General features: G+C 40.8%; 1 protein-coding gene across 2 annotated transcripts in view; it reads right to left on the minus strand.

The window, feature by feature from the left end:
* The window catches only part of retreg1 (reticulophagy regulator 1), a 150,738-nt gene that overhangs the window by 127,921 nt on the left and 3,051 nt on the right, over nucleotides 1–19,766 (minus strand). Inside the window, exon 3 of one of the 2 annotated variants that reach the window (XM_078539141.1) lies at nucleotides 16,829–16,859. In XM_078539141.1, coding sequence (XP_078395267.1) covers nucleotides 16,829–16,859 — 31 coding nt within the window. Of the gene's footprint in view, nucleotides 1–16,828; nucleotides 16,860–19,766 lie in introns of those variants that run through there. The other variant, XM_078539142.1, reaches the window with a different exon arrangement.

Here is a 19,766-nt window from a genome sequence, read left to right on the forward strand (position 1 = left end):
CAACAGAATGCTGTGGTACAGAGGGATTTGGGCATCCTTGTACATGATTCACAAAACGTTAACATGCAAGTACTAGCAAATAATTAGGAAGGCAAATGAAATATTGGCCTTTATTGCAAGCAGATGGAATATAAAAGTAGGGAAGTCTTATTACAACTGTACAGGGCATTGGTGAGACTGCAGCCAGAGTATCGTGTATAGTTTTCATCTCCTTAGTTAAGAAATATGTTTGCATTGGAGGCAGTTCAAAAAACATTCATAAGTTTGTTTCCTGAGATGGAGGGGTTGTCTTATAAAGGTAAGGCTATCTTATTGAAACATATAAGATTGTGAAGGGGCTTGACAGGGGAGGTGCTGAGAGGATGTTTCCCCTTAAGGTAGGAGGAATTTCTTCTCAGAGGGTTGGAAATCTTTTGAATTCTTTACCCCAGAGAGTGCTGGGTCATTGAATATAGTAGGCCAGACAACATTTGTAATGTGCAGTGCTGGCCCTATGTAAACTGGCTCAATATTGGCTGTCCACATTCCCATCCACTGAATGGGACCAAGCACATTGAGGATGGAGTGTGCAACAGAGGAAAATGAAGTACAAATACATTATATAATTAGCAGTTTTAAAAATTATTGATATCCAACATATCACCATGGAACTAACTGCAAGCCATCTTACTTTAAAAAGGAGCCAGTTCCAATTTAAAAAGGCATCAGGAATGTTTGACACATGGAACATATTTTAGCCAACATTCCCCAAAATGATCCTGCTGCTTAAATCCCATACCAAATGATTCAGTTTATAGTCAATATTGTATTAAAAAACTAACAGGTCTCCTGTGGCACAGATCAGGAGGAGTAGTTTGGACTATAATGTTGAATTACTAACTGGCCTATCCCTTTAAGGCCATTGCACATATACTCACTTGTGGGAATTCCGATAATTGTAATTGCTTGCAAATTGATTTGGCTAATTTGAGGTCAAGAAATTCTATGTCAGTCGGAGGCTCCAGATTAAAAGAATCCTTAACAAAATACCTGGAGTTCTTTCCCTTTTTGTACATTTTAGAACATTATTTGTCTGGGGTGTAACGTATGAAGCACAATGAGACATACCAGAGCCCAGGGCTTTTATTTATAAATAAATGGTGAGAATTGCACATTTACTAATCCATACTTCAGAGCTAAACATGGCTCTGAATTTACAATAATGACAGATTTTGCATTCAGCACCAGCCGTTCATTGCACTTAAATTTGCCCACGGGCTTTTTTTTTTAATTAGAACCTGGGGTGCTGGGAAGCCACTTGTTCCAGATTCCTTGTGGAGGGTCTGTGAACTGAGCATCTCCTTAACCAATCACATTCAGGAATTCTTAATAAGGTACGCAGAGTGTGAACCAGGAAGTGCAAGCTAGCATAATTCATTCAATGCCAGACCATGCATAGAAAGCAAAATAGGAGGGAGGGAGAGGGAAAGAAAGATGGGTCAAGAGAAAAATGTAAAAATATTTTTTAATCTAAATTAGTTGAAATCTGAAAGAATGAGACCGTGCACTTGAAAAAGTAAAATTTCAGTGCAAAAGTGGTTGTTAGTTCGTAATTAAGATGTATTATGCCTTTGAAAAAACAACTTACACGGGAATGAACAATCCCTACTTTTTCTGGTGTGTTTAGTGGGTAACAACTCTATGCCCTTTCACATGTTTCAATGTTGCACCTCTCAGCAAGATATTGGTATAGCAGAGTTTCTGAAGGGGCAGGACAAACTCAGAAGCACCCTCTTGATTTCAGAGCTTAATTATTCATGTGTGAGCTAGAAGTTGTTATCCAATCTACCCTTTAATAACAGCGAGTGCTATTAGCCTCACCATTATTTTAATAAAATCTGGGCTAAAAAATTGGTTTTGGACAACTTAAAATGTTTAATGAGTTACATAAAAACATTTAGAGTCTAGATCTCAGCCAGTGATTTTTTTTTCAGATCCAAGTTGTATGAAAATATTTACATGTGAAAGGCCTTGTGCTCTCCTTCAGTATCTTGCATAGTGATAGGAAAGATGAGAAGCAGCTCCTTCAAAATGTCTTCCATCACTAAATTGATGATTGCGTGGCTTTCTAGGATTCGTCAACACATGGGGCAGTGGCAGAGTGCTTGGGAAGTCAAGTGCTGCAGAAGTGCTGCTGAACATGCCAATGTACACATGATAATTAGAAAAAGGTGGTTCTGCCAAGAACATTCTTGAAACCGTAGCAGCATAAATCTGAGTCAAGCACAGCTGAATGTCTTAAATTCACAACCATACTCTCTTGCTCAATTTTGTGGACCCTACCAAAATTAAATTTGAAAATTGTACTCCGAAACAAATCGGTGGTCAGACCTTAGGGCAGGGGCTGCAAACAGTTACGAATAGTCTCGATAATGGGTCATCTTAAGGCCAATTTAAACAAGGCTTCCAGAAATTTTATGGACACTAACCCAAGTAAACAACAAAACAATCTTAAGTATGGGAGAGTATAAACAAAACTGTTATACTGTCTCAGGCATAGTATAGACAAGTTTCCAAGAGTGTCACATTACTCACTAATGTAATACAGTGTGTCAAACTAAATGCATCAATCTGAGAAATACATTTGATGATACATTTGTGTCTTGATGTTTGATTACTTCAAACTTCTGAGAACCACAAGACATAGCACTGTGGCAACAGGTGTCTGCAAGTAAAACCCAAACATTTTAAACAGATTTTAAAGTGAATTAGATCGAGAAATCAGGCTGAATGAGAGTGGAAAGACTGAATCGTACGAAAATGAAATGGCCATCGCAGCAGCAATAAACACAGAACCAACTCAGGATGAATTGGGAGGTTGATGTCATAGAGGCATTTAAGTAGTAAGTGCAGACTGACACTCAGCTTCCTAAAAAGGCACAAATGAAGAAGAAAGGGTCAGCTACATCCTTATGTATACAGATGAGGAAGGATTGGATCTTTTTAATAGCTGGGCACTGAGTGAAGATGACAGTAAAAACCTCAAAAAATGAGAAATTCAGTACATATCTCCAGCCAAATTCAAACTATCAGATCCATTGATATGAATTTCAAAGCCTGAGACAGGAATTGGGTGAGCCTGTTAATTTCTTAATGAGACTGAGGAGTAGCCAGCAAGTGTAAATTCAAGGAAACAGATGGCAGGCTGGTAGATCAACTCATCTGGTGCTCTGCGCACCCCGATGTCTTTTCCAATCAGAGCTATTTTGTACAAGCTCACAGTATAACAAGCTGTGGATACAGCCAAAAAACGTGAAGCCATGAGTCAACAGATGAAGATGCTGACCACCTAAACAGCTAACCTTCAGCCAAGTCAAGAAAGGCAGTAGGGTTGATGCAATGAAACAGCAACAAAAGAATGCCCAGAGGGAAAGATGTGCAAGAATGGTAGACAACCACACGAGTTCATGGACAGAAGTAAATGTCCCACATACAGTTCAAACTGCAGATCTCAACTGGAAAGCTCAAATGCTGGGAAAAAATGTTCAGAAGAAGATGGCAAAGGAGTTACTGGATGCAGAACAACAGGGTGAATGAGAAGGAAAAGAAACCAGGTCATCCATACATACCCTGGAAGATGACGAGTATGAGGGAATTTCTGTAATCTTACATAACAGACATAGGAGCAATACAATTGCATAAAATGTCTGGATGCGACAGCTCCCAGAGAAAAGAAATTCACACAACCATTCAGATCAGGAAGGAGGAGAGAAGTACGCCCACAACCATAAATTTGAAGTTCGATACCGGGGCACAGAGTAACATCATCCTGCTCAGACTATCAGAAGATCTTCCCTGAGAAAAAAAAAGAAAATGGTTACTCAAAGAAAGATGCCCTGACACAGGGCATCATGGCATGTGGTGGAACTGAGTTTCAACAGCTAAATCAGAGGGACACACAATGGAATTGTTGTTATCTGTATGTTTTACATCACTGAAACAGATGGTCCTACTATCCTGGGGTTGAAGAGTTGCAAAGAGCTGCAGCTGATCTCAGTAAGCCATGAGATGAAGGAATCTCACTGAGGGCTGAAAGGAATACACTCATTGAAACACACCCAGTGATCAGAAGCAAGGAAAATCTGATCTAAATACATCGAGTGTTTTGATAAGGCAGTTGGATGCTTTAAAGTTTGAGAATATCCCATCGCAATTGATCCAGAGAAGAAACTAGACATTTATCCACCTCAAAAGCTTGAAAGAGAGTTCCAAGAAATGGAAAGGAAAGTGATTGCCAGGGTCACAGAGCCTACAGATTGGGGAAATTCCAACGTTGTGAGAAAGGAGCCACATGTGTGGCTGCAATTTGCCTAGGTTCCAAAGATTTTAAATGAACAATAAAGAGTAACCATTATCCTAGTAAAACACTTGAAGAGATCACCCCAGAACTGAGGGGGGCAAAAATTTTCAGCAAACTTGATGCCAGAAATGGATACTGGAAGGTGAAGCTTGATGACACTCCCAAGTTCCTACATCTGCTTTTTGGCCTTAAAAGTGAGCCAAATGTATTCTAGCAGGAATTAGATGAGAAAAACAAGGGATGTAAAGGAGGCGACATAGCTGAAGATATCCAGATTTATGGTGCAAGTGAAAAAGGTCATAACTACCACATACACAGAATATGGAAAGCTGGGATCAAGCCGAATGCAGACAAATGTACTGCAAAGGTGACAGAATGCCAGTTCTTTGGAATAGTGTGCACACTAAGACATTTTGGTATCTCTAGTATTATGTTATGCTGTAAAGCAATTTAATATCCCTTGTATTTTTGTTTGCAAGTAAACTGTAACCGAGTTGTGATGTGGACCAGCATGCAGAGCTCACCAGGTGTTAGGAACATGGAGTGAGGACAACATCAGGATGAAGAATTCTGATGGAAAACTTCATCGCTAGGGCTCATGTTGGACCTGTTAACAATGTGGACAGTGTAACCAAACAGGGACAGACGCACACACGTCATTAAGGTGGTGGTCTAGCCTAATTGCACCCAGATAGTTTAAAACAGCTCTCATAGACAATGGCCTCTCTGGATATGTGTAAGTGGTTTTCTTTATGCCTTGTCGAGATGCAGATTGCTGGTATGCACCTCGAGACACCCCCCTGCTGAGAGCAGGAAATGACCACATGCAGGTGGTCTCGCATAGCCAAGGTGGGATTGATAAAACACTCTGATGACCCAATTTATTACCTTATATGGCAAGGGACTGAGATTAGAAAAGGGTATAAAGCCACAGCCATAAGGGCATCACTGCTGCAGCTAGGAACCAGACTTGGTCAGTCATGTGAAACAATTCATTCAGCAAACTGACCAGCCGGGAATGAGTACCAGCATGCGGGTCTTACTAAGCAAGCGGTATAGTAAATATATACTATTGCTTAGTGGGTTAAAGGTTTTCCACAAAGTGGAAATTGTATCCAAAGTTGTTTTTGTTTCATTGATACTTATTATGGGGTCCAGACCTTAAACAGGGGGTCTCACTTCCCTCCAAGAGTCTTAAAACACTGATGTAGTCACAGCTACCTCGGAGACAGAAGCTCCAACAGATAAGAGTGAGCAGGGATGGTAGGGAATGGAACTTTCTGGATTGCTCTACAGAAATTAGGCATGGACACGATGGGCTGAATAGCCTCCTTCTGTGTTGTAATGACTATAGATGGAATCTTCTATTGTGGAGTCTAAGTTTGGTGGCAGGTGTGCAAGTGGGAATGATTTCCATTCAGGTTGGGGGCAGAGTGGCTCAATCTTGTGCTGTTCAGCTCATTAAATATGCATCCGTGAGCAGCTCGCCAATTCTTTTGGTGGATGCAGGCAGGAAGTCGCCATCAGGGGTCAAAGAGTGCCATAGTTAAAAAGGGGCAGCCTGCACTATCCCTTCCACTGTTCCCCGGCCACTGATCCCCGCTCACCCTTCCTTGGTCATCATCCACACAACTTGCAATGCCACTACCCGGTCTCAAGTGTAGGCTGGCATTTACAGACGCTCCCCAAAGAGCGCAATGCAGCAGCAACTCACTGTTGATCATGGAAGTAGTTTACCTCGCCAGGTGCACTCCACTTATATACACAGTCATAAAAGCAAATGTTCTAATTTCTCGCTGGTGAAGAAATTAATCCTGGTGAGCTGCCCTTTTAATGACTACGCGTGACAATGCTAATGCACGCAAAAGGACTTCTTTTAACCCACCTCTAAAGTCCTGAGAACAGAATTGCTAAATTTCACCCCCACTCCCAGGAGACTGATTTCTGGCCTCATGCCAAATTAACTTCCAGTTCTGCCAGCAGTGGGAAGCATGGTGGGCAGGGAAAGATTCTACCCTATGACTCAATAAGCAGAAGTAAACATGTCACTCTGCAAGTAGATGCTTCTAATATAATAAAAAAAGGACCAGAAGTGACCGGTACAAGAGATAAAACAGATAACATTCGTCTACAAGGCTCTAACATCAGCTAAGACCAGATATGCCAAAATAGAAAGAACTTTTAGCAGTTGTGTATGGATGTGAGAAATTCCATACATATTCTATGGGAAAAAAAAAGTTCATGAAGTGATTGTTGCCCACTACAGCAGATCTGCAAGAAAAATCTGTGCAAAGCACCAGCAAGAGGTTATTTGAAGCTTCAGAGCCACGAAGAGATGGTGCTAAAAGATGCCCTCTCGTCTGTCACTACGTGAAAAACACGAGAAAGAAGATCTAGGTGTAAAGATCCATCACCTCATGATCATCACACCAACAAAAATTGAGTTAAATTAGAGAGGTGAGCAGGAAAGAGGAAGAATTATGGATCCTATCTCAGCAAGTGATTCTGGGATGGCCTGATCAGATACAGCAAACAGCCAGCAATATGGTAGTACTGCTCAGAGATAACACCTCACTTGAAGATGGTATTTTGCTGGCCAGATCAAGAATCATCGTACCTAAAATCATGCAGAGAAAACTTCTCCAGACAATACATGAAAGCCACATGAGAATGGAGAAATGCAAGCTCAAGAGCCAGATCTATTGTGTATACAAAGATACCACAAAGTCTTCGGAAGAGTGGTATCTATGTGCAGCACGTGTCAAAAGTATCAAAATACATAGCAGAAAGAGGAGATAGCCACTGAATGGCATACTCGCACACAGTTAAGAGTGGCATCTAGACTATTACTCAAAGTTCCCTTTATTCGAAAGTAGATTTGAGAGCTACAACAATCTTGGCAGTATGAGTTCGGTTTGCTAAACAAGGGATTCTGGAAAGGGTAATGGCTAATAATGGAACCCAATTCACTTTGAGTTTAAATAATTTTATGAACAGTATGGGTTCAACATCATCACCACATTACCCTGTTTTGTAGAAAAACACATCAGGGTGGCCCTTATAAAATGACGAAAGACAAAGGAAGACCCAAACCTTACTGTCAGTCCGAGCTATACTTCAAGGCTGACATGAAATCGCTTGCAAGGCTACCCAATGGCAGAAAGTACAAGACAACTTTGCCAAGCAAGATATATCCTCAATGATGAGGAGGAAGGCAGACAACAACTCAATGATGCACAAGGAGATGGTCAACGCTTCTAAAAGCGTGCCAAATCCTCGCCCGATTTGTTTGGAGAACATGTACAGGATCCAATCATGAAGACCTGGAATCCAGAAAAGACTGTTGGTGAAGCTGAGACTACAAAGTCATACGTCATAAAAGACCAAAACCAGTAAGCAAGTGAGAAGTAAAAAAAGAGCGGGTGTCCATTTTTGACTTGCACCAGAGCTGGAGAAATAAAAAAAGGTCATCGACAACACCAGCAGCATCACAAACAAGAGACAACATCAACAAGTAGTGAGACATCAACAGCAAGACAACATATCATGCACAACTCCTGCAACACCAGGAGCAACACACACACCACCACTACAGAACGTCAACTCAGGGCAAAGAATGCCAAATCCATGAGATGGAGACATAACATCCTACTACCAAAGCACATGTTATTTTGCGAGGGAAAAAAAAAGCTATATAAAGAACCTTAAGGTGTTAACTTTAACTATAAAAGCCAATTAAGGTCCGCCCAACGTGAAACATGAGTGGCAGCGCTCAGTGCTGCTTGTGCTGGTGCAGTGGGAAATGGAGGGCGAGTGGACCGAGCGTGAACTTCACGAATGCACGTGAGTGAGTGCTTCATAATCTCCTCCCTGAGGCAGCTCTGTGCCTCAGGGAGATGAAGCATTATTAAAAAAATATATAAAGAAAATAAAAATGTAATAAAACATGTCCCCTCATGTGACTGTCATATGAGCAGGGACGTAAAATAAAAACTTTACAATTGAATTAATTTTTACTTGCTTTTGGAAACCTCATCCCACCTGTGGGATGAGGTTTCCAACATTTAGGTTAATTGATTATTTAACGGCCTTAACAGGCCTTTTAATTGTCAGCGGGTGCGCTGCCGACCAAACTATCGCACAACTGCACGTTGACATCAGCGCATGTCATTTCACGCTCGAGCGGGTTAGGCATGCACCCCCACCCACCAAGCTAAAATTCCTGCCCGTGAAAAAGTTAATGATCGGATCAGTTCTTTTGATATATGGAGGCTGTGTGTTTTTTAAAACACACCGGAGCATGTTATATTGTAATATTACTCCATCATGATTTAGGAACCAAATGATCACGCATATGTACAAAAGTATCCAGTGTGCCACACCTATGACACACACACACACTACTGCACTAGTCTGTGTATCAAACTAGCAATGTATCAGTCTGCAGCACATGCTGTGATCAGAGAAATCCATTCAATGAAGCTCCAACATTTGAGTTTAAAAAAGTGAGTATTTCGAACTTCTGGGAAACAATACATAATGGCTACTTCTTTTACTTGAAAGCAAGGCATACATCTGTACAGATGTACAGCACAAAAAGAGGATATAGTGTTATATAATATAGAACAACTTATAAATAGGCAGGAATAAACACTACACACACACACACTAATGGACAAGCAATACATCCATTACAAAAATGAGGAACATTTCATCATTCTGTGGGATATACATTATTTAGTGCTTCTACACCATTGCTTCCTCACTGCAAGGAATATGTTGTTTCTTAAAATTATTCATGGGATATAGGTGTCACTTTTAACATCTCTATCAGCTCAAATTTAGAGATTATATAGATGACGACAAAATGAATTAAATCATTCCATGCCATTAGTCTGAAACATCACGTGAAAGCAAGAACAATGGAGTTCATTGCATTTCAGAGTAACATTGATTGGAATGGGGGTGGGACAAGATTAAATCATCTGTAGTGACATACAATCCAAACAAAGTTGATCAGTTAGTGTACTGGGTGGATAGACAGCTGTCTTCCAAAATTATAATGACTCTATAATTAATACTAAATCACCATACCATAACTGTCATTGACCAGATGCAACTTAGAAGTTCTGGTGGTGTTTTAGGCTGCTTAGTTTACACTCAGGATCTGAAAGGTATAATTAAATGGAAAGCAAGCACTTAGATAATTTCAGGTCTTAAAAATTGCTTAAAAAGGTTTAGCCTTGTTCCTTCTATGACTTCATTTTTTATTGCAAACAAACTGATGGAAATCAGGCAATGTAACATCATAAATCAATTCCTGCCTCAGCTTATCTGCTGCTAAAACCATTCATCCCTGCCTCTGTCCCCACTAGACTTAACTATTTTAATGCTCTCTTGGTCAGTCTCCCTCCCAACTTGTAAACCCGAGCTCATTCAAAACTCTGCTGCAAGTATCCTAACTCACACCTAATATCTATCACCCCACTTGTAGATCAGAGAGTGCATTAGCTCTGTCAGCACCTTGAGTTTAAAATTCTCATTCTTCGAGTCTCTCCATAGCCTTTCCCCTATCTCTACAACTCTCCAAGATCGCTGCACACCTCCAGTTTTAGTCTCTTCTTCCACTGCTCCATCATCAACTATGCCTCCAGCTGCCTAGGCCCAGAGCTTTGAAATTCCCTCCCACCCAAACATTTAATGCTGCATAAGATCTCTTTTCTCTCTGAGAAAACTTGGCCATCTGTCTAATATTTCCTTATGTAGCTTGGTGTCAGAATTTGTTTGATGACACTTGTCAAGCATTTTTGGGAGTTTACTGAATTAAATTCAGGCTCTATATAAATGCAAATTGTCCTAGCTGTTCAATTTAAAAATGAGCCACAATCAAATTGTTAAAAGATGCTAACCTAAAAAACAGACGTCAGATAAAAAAAGTGTTCTGAAGTGTTTACATCTAGGCAGAAACTATGATTGTGATAGAAATAGAAGCAGGAATTTACCAGGCCTTTGGGGATGGGAAGGCATTGGGGGCATGCCTGTCATTTTCCCACCACCATGCCATTTTGCCAGCAGTGGGAAAGGTGGCAGATCAGCTGCCCAACCAGAACCCAACTAAGCCACTTAAGTGGCCAATTAAGGGCTACTTCCCAGCTCCACGGCCATTTTGCCCACATCAAGGAGTCCCGCTGCACCTTTGGGAGACCAGCCGTTGAAATCTGGTGGCCTTCCGGCAGACTCTGGGGTGGGTGGGGAGAGTAACAAGGAACCAGCCATTAGGGACACTCCATAGCCCCTACGGAGTAACCAGCCTTGGTGGAAATAGCTACTGCAGAACACTGGCATTGCCTGCCCTCAGCAACATGCCTCCCCTCACCCCTTTCTGGTTGCTAGTGGCTGGCTACCCCAAACCCACTTGCCCCTCTTAGCGGGTACCTTGGCCACTAAGGCACCCTCTCCTGATGGCTGCAGCCTCAGCACTGGCCATCACTAGCAGTGGCCATTTTGAGGCTGCTGAGCTGCCAGCCCTCTGAGCTCGCAGCCTTTGGGGTGGACCACCATCCTTAATTGGATCCAGTGGGTCTGCCCCAGCAGCAACCACTTACTTGGCTTCCACTGGCAATATACCACCTTGGGTCCCTCTGCCAGTCTCAGTCAGGGTGACCTCTTGCTTTTGGTCCAATGGCAGGACTTCAGCCATCCTTAAGTTTACACCATGGCCGGAATTTTATAAGTGCTGGACCAGGAGGGTATGGCGTATAGGAAAACAAACATAAAAAGCATAAAAATGAGCTGGCAATTCAGCTTATAAAATTCTGGAAATACTCAGCTTAGCTGGCTGCATTTTTGAAAAGAGAAAAACAGAGTTAACATTTTAGGTCTATAACCTTTCATCAGAACCTCGGTCATCGATCCGAAATGTTAACTTTGTTATGCTGCCTGAACTGCTGTGTGCTTTCAGCATTTTGTTTTCATTTCAGATTTCCAACCTCCACTGTGTTTTGCTATTCTGGCAATTTAGCACACTTTTAATTAAATGTAAATCTAATAGCAATCCATTCAAACAAATAACTATTCCAAACAGTCTCAGATGCATGAAACTGAATCGCTCATTTATTACCACAGATGCACCTACCACAAGCTTCCAAAGCAACAACAGCCCAGAGTTTTACTCTTCTAACCCATGAAGAGTTTAAGGGGGCGGGGGGGGGGGTTCAAGGATAGGATTCCTCCAGACACTGGAGCTTTAACAAGAAAGGAAATCAGAAGCATGGGATGGGGAGAAGAGATCAGAGGCCAGTGGGGGTGAGGGAGGTGGCAAGAGTTGTCCAATTGCAGACACACTGGATCCAACATGTAGCGGAAAGTGCTCAGGAAATGTGGCCAACCAAAGTTGAAAAACTAAATGACAATGAGGCTTGCAGCCTCATCATCCTTGTTAAAGTGCCAACCCACCTCCTTGGAGTGGGCTGATCACCTGCTCACCTTCCAACTCTAATTAAAGCTGAAAGTAGGCAGGTTGGAGGTGAGTTTGGGTCTGGATTCTAACTAAAAGTTGGCATCTGGCCTCCCCTCATCATTTCTCTATAGTGACACTGTTTACAGCCGTGAACATCCTGTTTTCACTATTTTTAGGACAAGTTTTTGAATGTAAAGCAGGATTTCCTGCTTGAAACTCATGTCCACTTTAAAAAACAGAATAGAAGGCTACAGCACTGATACGAGCCATATGACCCATCAGATGTGTGTCAACACTTTCTTCACATGAACAATTCCAGCCTAATACCACTCTCCTACTTGCAATCTATAACATTTAGCAATATTGTTATTCAAGAAACTATCAAGTTCTTATCAGGTAAATTTACAGTCAGCACTTTTACTATCTGCTACATCTTGTTCACACTTCTTTCATGTCAGGATGTTGTGACCAGGAAATCCAGTGGGAATCAGTTCCATCCGATTACCATCGCAGTTAACTTTCCTGCTGGCCCTAGGCAAGTGTCAGAAACTCACTTCTGAAGTGAGGGTCGTTATTCCTTATTCATAACAGGGCATGAAAAATCCTCTATTTTGAAGTCGGAGGTGAGGCAGCATAACAAACAGCACGTTTGAAAGATACCTGAGAAACCTGGATCTAGAGTTGCTAGGAGCTCTCAAGTGGCAGTTTTAAAATTTTATTTTTTTGGTCATTTCTGGGGCTGTTTTGCCTTTTGTTTTTTGTATTTTTCCTTGCTGCTGGCTTTGTGGCTTTCATGAGCTTTGCGCCAGGTGCCATTTTCTTGGCTCTCTTTACTGATACCAATTGGAGGCTTCTAAGTTGAAGTGTTGAGAAGAGGAGGGAGAGCCTATGGAGGAATGCTAGTTAAGTCTGGCTGCCCTCCTGCCAACATATGCAAACCTACATCAGCAAACTGTGAAATTACTTCACTGTGGCAGACCTGGCACTGAGTATCATTTTCCCCAAAGGAAGTTGTACAATAAGATCCACAATAGCTTTGCTGTCATATTCAAATGTTTGACTAACCATTAAACTGGATGGTTCTTCAGAACGGTACATTATATAATACTTTAATGTAACATGTAAAGCAAGTATACCCAATGCCTGGTCTGAATGGTGGCATCTTCACAGCTGCAGCCAACCACTTTGAGATTCCAGGACATCCACTTTGCAATTGATTGTGAAGAACTGTCTTCTTAGTGTCTCAATCAGCAGCGAGGAACAGATGTACAGCTGTGTCATCTCCTGAGGAGATATGTATCTACCCTACAAACAAAGACAGCTTCCACATGCAATAGATAAAAACAAAAAGCTAAAAGCTACTGCGGATGCTGGAAATCCAAAACAAAACAAAAACAGAATTACCTGGAAAAACTCAGCAAGTCTGGCAGCATCGGCGGAGAAGAAATCAGTCAACGTTTCGAGCTCCAAGACCCAAACCTCCCTGTCGCTTGCCATTTTAACACTCCACCCTGTTCTCTTGCCAACATGTCTGTCCTTGGCTTGCTGCATTGTTCCAGTGAAGCCCAACGCAAACTGGAGGAACAGCACCCCATCTTCCGACTAGGCACTTTACAGCCCTCTGGGCTGAATATTGAATTCAACAACTTTAGATCTTAAACTCCCCCTCCCCCCATCCCCACCCCGTTTCTTTTCCCCCCCCACCCGCTTTTCTTTCAATAATTTATATAGATTCTTCTTTCCCCACCTATTTCCATTATTTTTAAATCTAAAACTAAAACCTTTAGTCTTTCCACCCCACCCCCACTAGAGCTGTACTTTGAATATCCTGTATTCCATTCTTAATTAGCACTTTTCTCAGACAAAGACCACCACCTTCAACACCTCTTTGACCCTTTTGTCTCTGACATCTTTTGATTATCTGCTCACACCACACCCTCAATGTGTCTCTTCCCCCCCGCCCCCCACCCACCTTAAACCAATTTATATTTCTCCCTTGTTGAAACTATGCTGCAGTTCTGCCGAAGGGCCATGGAGGCTCGAAACGTTGACTGATTTCTTCTCCGCCGATGCTGCCAGACTTGCTGAGTTTTTCCAGGTAATTCTGTTTTTGTTTTGTTCCACATGCAATAGTCAGCTGTAACCTCAAACTTGCATGCACGCGACAATGGAGCAGCACTGTCAACCCACCTCAAGTACTTCACACAGCACAAAGTAGAGTTTAGCAGCTAAACTGTTTGTTTACAGATTCATATCTGCACCTTGGTCCCCTTCCTCTTCATTTGTACCTGCACCTAGGTCCCCTTACTCTTCATTTGTATCTGTCACATCTTAATGCCCTATCCTCTTAGTTTTGACAAATGCTGTTGATTGTTTCACAAGTTTTTTTTTAAAAAGGAAGTTTTTCAAAATTCACAATTTTTGGCTGCTTACCATTTCCTTCTATTGGCTTTAAGTTTTTAAAATGTTGTTACAATTGAGGTTTATAAGATTTGTCTGTGAATGGAGCTTTAAATTTAGGGTAAATGAAGTGGGTCATATGACTTGTTCTGCAGTCTGTCTGACAATAAGTCTGGGTTGTTTGATTGTTAGACATCAAGGGCAGGCTTGGGTTGTTTTACTGAGAAGAAAGCGAGATATTTATACTTATAGAGACAATGGCAGGCTGAGTACACCGTGAGTAGACCCAAATTCCCCAAAGTCCCAGGAAAGTGTTGTAACGGCTGAGCTATAAATTATCCATTTACTTCCAAACGAAAGGAAATTAGGATCAAAGATAGCAAATTAGCAATTCTGCCTAGATACAAGAGTAGTTAATTTTATATTGCTGTGGGGAAGTAGTCAGAGGAAGCCATTTTTGAGGTCAGGCTTCCCTACAAATTCAAGAATATCAAGAGAGACAGGTTTTAAAAAAATATGGTTGCAGTCATCTGAGAGGTAGAGGGGAGATAGAGGCAGCTAGTCCAGTACCTGAAGCAGAGAAAATACTGACTCTTATTGTTCACCACACAGCAAGTGAGGAGCTCACACTCAGACTGACAGTTAAGTCTGTGAGGATTTTAAAAAAGGAAGCGGGAAGATTCGCCTAGCTTGGCTAGAGGGAAAGAATCTACAGTGTAACTCACAGCAAATTGTCAGTTCTGGGATTGGAAGTTACCTAGCTGGGAAAAGGAAAAAGGAAGCAAGATTTTGGGAGTGGAGAATAACTTTAGACTGATTTCTGGAGGATGAAGAGTCCACTTAAGGGACAGTGTAATATATAGCTGTGGTGGGACATTTTCAGTTGTGCTAAAACTTAAATGGGCAATCTCCTTGCTGTAACTTATGTCAGCTAGAAAAAGAAAATAGTGTTCCTTAGTCCTCTGTTACAGTAAAAGTATTAAAATGTGAAATCATGATGTGTCATTCTTTCTGCCATTACCTGCAAGTTCGAATTTGTACGGGGACTGTAAAAATTTGAATTACATACAATTTTCCTTCCCAACACTGTCTGAATAATTATTCAGCTGAGCTTCGATTGGAGAACTAAGCACTTTTTGTACTTTGCCTTGCAATTGAGATTTGGATGTGTTCTAAGTGATTTAGAATAAACTTAGATCTGAAGGCAAATGTTGGTCTACCAAATTTCTTTCAACAACGGTTCGTGACAGAGAATTCCACGTAAGAACAGTGCCCTCGGGAAAGAAATATTTCCTCCCCTTTCATTCACTTGATTATCTTAAAATTTGTCTCCACATTGATTATAATGGTCATTGAGATGCAATCTTATCATAATTATGAAGACCTCCATCAACCTTCCTAGCTCCAGTGGAAAAGAAATCTAATATTCAACACCCTCTTAACTCCACATCCATAATACTTCCTGGTGAACTGATAATGTAGCTAAAATTTTCTGGCCCCATTGGTGTCAAGCATCATTACAAGCAGAAGGGGACAATATGGAAATCGGTTTCATGACAGCGTGCTCCACCCATCAATGGCAGTTCGCGTTTCCCGCCGCTGCACATTGGGAACCTGATTTCAATACTTTAGCACCTCATTACAAGTCCTGCTTGCCGGAATCATCTCCCAATGCTAGGCCATCTGGGCACATCGGCGTGACTGCACGCCAACGTGTTTCACAACTGTACATAAGTGACGTGCAACTGACAGGCTGCAGTTCGCTCTGGACTTCAGGTTTGTTTGCCTACCTTGCTTCAGGCAGCATTCGTAGTCATCAGCACCAGGTTTCGCAGGCAGTACCTTTTAGAGGGCTCACAGGCAGGTTTCTACCTACCAGACCAGCCATAGGCGGGGTGGCTTTTCAACAGATGCAGGGCGAGAGCTGTACTGGGTAAAGTGGGAATCTCCAGGGGTGTGTGTGCGTGGGGGCACATGTTGTTCTGTGCAAGTAACCTCAAGATGGTGAGGGCTGAGGGGGCAGTCTCCAGAGGCAGCCCGCCAGCAAGACAGCGTGTTTCCTGTGGCTGTTTAATTAATGAGGTAGGAATGGGACCATACGACGTGAAAACCCACCATTGCGGCCAGGGAGCAAAACAACCTTTTTTCCCCCGACCACGAGTGCACTTTGTACTAATCTGGGCCGATTCCACCGTGCCTTTTACACAGTATTTAGAAATCTCAAACTATGCACAGTACTCCGACTGTGCACTACTACCTCCTTACTTTGTATTCTACACCTCCAGATGTAAAAAAAAAACATAGGAATACATAGAAATTACAACATGTAAACAGGCCATTTGGCCCTACTAGATGTCCCAGGATTTATCCTCCATGCCTGTGCTGCCATCTTTAATGACCTGCGTATCTGTACAACAGTGTTCTCCTGCTCCTCTAACCCATTTTAAACTTTTACTATTTAAAAGGCACAATTCCATTCCCCAATCAGTACTGGAAAGGGGGAATGAAAAAGCGCCGCCACTATTTGGAAGACACCATTAAATGGGATTACTGGACTTTGTTTAAAAAGAATTGAAGTAGATTTAAAACTCATTCAATTACGAGCATGCAGAGCTTAATGTGGCACATACCTTTCAATCAGGCTCTTGCTTTTCTTCCAACCTATTGAAAAAGGTGACAATATTAGCAGAATTATACATAAATACAAATCTCATTACAGTTGTATACAATTCTAACTGTTGACAAACAGTACACATTAGGGTTATAAAACACAAAAGAAAAAAGGATTTAAAACACTTTGCAATATGTCCACCAATACTTTTACTCAAGCAGCTCTGTATTCAGAACAACATTACCAAAGGATTTAGCTGCAGTCAGTCTTTCCTAGTACTTTGGTAATCAGAAGATTTGACAAACGTACACACATCAGTGTGTAAGTTTAACATATTATCAGATATTACAGATTATGTGAAGGACACTTGCAGGGAGCAAATTTTCTGGTATTTCTTGCATCAGTGTACAAAACAACTTTTCTACCCAATCCATGAAATATCTTTTTTTCCTTTCATTTGATAGTATCTTCAAATCAAAAATCTACTCAGGCTTCAGAATAGTAGTTCTTTTTTAAAAAGAGCAGGGAAGTAGAACTACTGCACACCAATGCATCAGGCTGTTCAACTTGTGAAGTCAGATCCAAAAATGTAAATTGTTGGCTGAAGTCTTATTTAAGATGGATGAGAGAGTAGAAAAAATACTGTTATAGCGAGTAATCATTTTGATTGATTTTGCCGATGGCATTCTGCCAAGTAGGGAGAGAAAACAATAGCTATTGGCCAGATTACATTCTCAGAATCCTAAATCCTATTCATCTCAAACTTCTTCCCAGAATGTCTCCATTTCACAATTTCTCTCCCATCTATACCCAATGTGACTTTACAGCTCCTCATGATTTTTGTTTAAAGACAACAGCCAATCTAATTTTGTCCCATTACAGCATTCTCAGCAAAAAGTAAAATTACTCCTTCATACTTGTTTTTCCAGTGCTTTATCAAACTTGTGTGGAGTCTTTGCCAAATACTGGTACACTCCTGGTAACCTAGTGAATATATTAACACACATCCAGGGATCCCTGTCCTAAATTCTGAAAGGCAATGCCAGTTGCATGAAGGGAAAAAAAGTGTTTTTGTGGTTAGTTCTTCAAAAAAAAAAAATGCCTGGCCCCAGATAGATAGAAACAGCTCTTCTCTGCATGTCTTCCACATCCTAATTTCTTAGTGTGCATGAGAACAAGACAATAATCAGTGACACTATTATAATAATAAGCCTAATCAAATTGTAACAGTCACTCAACATTCCTCCTGGTGGCTCTTACCAGCAATTTAAATGTCCATAAGAAATACATTTCCTTGTGGAGTTACTTCACAAGCAGTGAATCACTATAAGATGAGTAAACACAGAACAAAACTTGTACTTTTGATCCAAGGGCCAATCAACATAAAATAATTCTCAGAGTTCAAAGGTCCCATTACTCCCATTTTAGAGTATGTGATACTGCTTTTTTCTAACATTCCATTCAATCAAGTACCACAATTGCTATTCTGTTTCAGGTTAAATTGGCCCCATAGATTTAATTATTCATATCCTATAGCATTTGCACACACTTATACTTTAGGTGGTATAAATTGTGACAAAGGTATCTACTTTAAATGGCCATATGAAGAATGAGACAGGGAACAATAGAGAGAAAACTGTTTGTGATTTAATGAATGTTTTCAAAATGATAATATTGGTGGTGGCAAAGGTTAAGCACTTACCAAAATTAGTTATGCAGAAAGTTACAAACACCCAAGAGCAATTACAAAGAGTTTAAGGGTACCAACTAACACGAATAAAGTTCCAACAGTATGTAAGTAATCTGAATCCCAATATCAAATTGTGGTCTTTACATTACTCCTGAGAATTTTATATATTAAAAGATGTTTTGTAACGATATATCTTGAGATTCAAGACTATTCTGTTTTAGTTCCTGTAAAAATATCTGCAACATAATAATATCTGACGACATTCACCTGCAGTTTGTGCACTTCATGGGGTGTCCACAATAAAGGATTACTGATTGTGATATGAAACGCAGAGTTTTAAATAAATGCATTTGGTTACACAGTTTGGGGAATTTAAAATAATGCAGTCTTGTGTTTCAGATCATTACTAAGTACAAAGTATTTGAAAAGTTAGATGCCATTTCATTACAAAATGTAACAATTATTTATTTTCATAAAACATTAAAATAGTGGCACTTTTTTTTTAAGAAACTCAAGATCCTTTTGAGTCCATTAGAAAGAATAATCAGCAATATGTCTAGGAGACAAAACATCAGGCTGCCACAGCCAGATGCCTTTTATAAGCATGTTACAACAGAAATAAAAATAACTTAACAGCTCTGCTTTCCATATTACACCATTTAGATCCATTTAGATCAAGAGATTGAGTAACACCACTGAAATAGCTAGTTATTAGGTGCCAAAGATTTGTTCTGACTTTGTTTCCTACCCTGCAGCTCCCCCCCCACCCCTCCCAACTTTATGCTGGAAAAGTATGATACATGAATCCACAGAATGGCCTCATTGCAATAAGCTACATTTTGAAAAAAACAAACTATGTCAATTGGCTTAACTTCAGTGATCTCCACCCCCTCCCCCCAAATTTTGTGTGTGTGTGTGTGTGTGTGTGTGTTTTGGGGGGGGGGGGGGGGGAGGATGTCTAAGCATCATTAGACTTCTTAAATATTTATGAATGTTTCCAGGTAGAATTTATAAGCAAATGACCTAAGAAATATTCCTCATCACAATAGTACCAGTTGCATCTGAAACGTTGTGATGGCACAAGATATCCAGTAGTTAATTTTGACACCAGGATATCAGAGCCTTCCTTGCAGATGTGATGGTCCTCTTTTGAGTTGCAATTTTCCAGCCTTTTTTTCAGTTTATTTTGAGCAAAAATAAAAGTTTCCAAGATCCTGACTGCACTCCATTTGCTTAAACCATCAAAAGCTTTGTTTTAAGCGTTTAA

Source organism: Cetorhinus maximus, chromosome 3, assembly GCF_964194155.1.
Source record: "Cetorhinus maximus chromosome 3, sCetMax3.hap1.1, whole genome shotgun sequence".
Classification (NCBI taxonomy): Eukaryota; Metazoa; Chordata; class Chondrichthyes; order Lamniformes; family Cetorhinidae; genus Cetorhinus; species Cetorhinus maximus.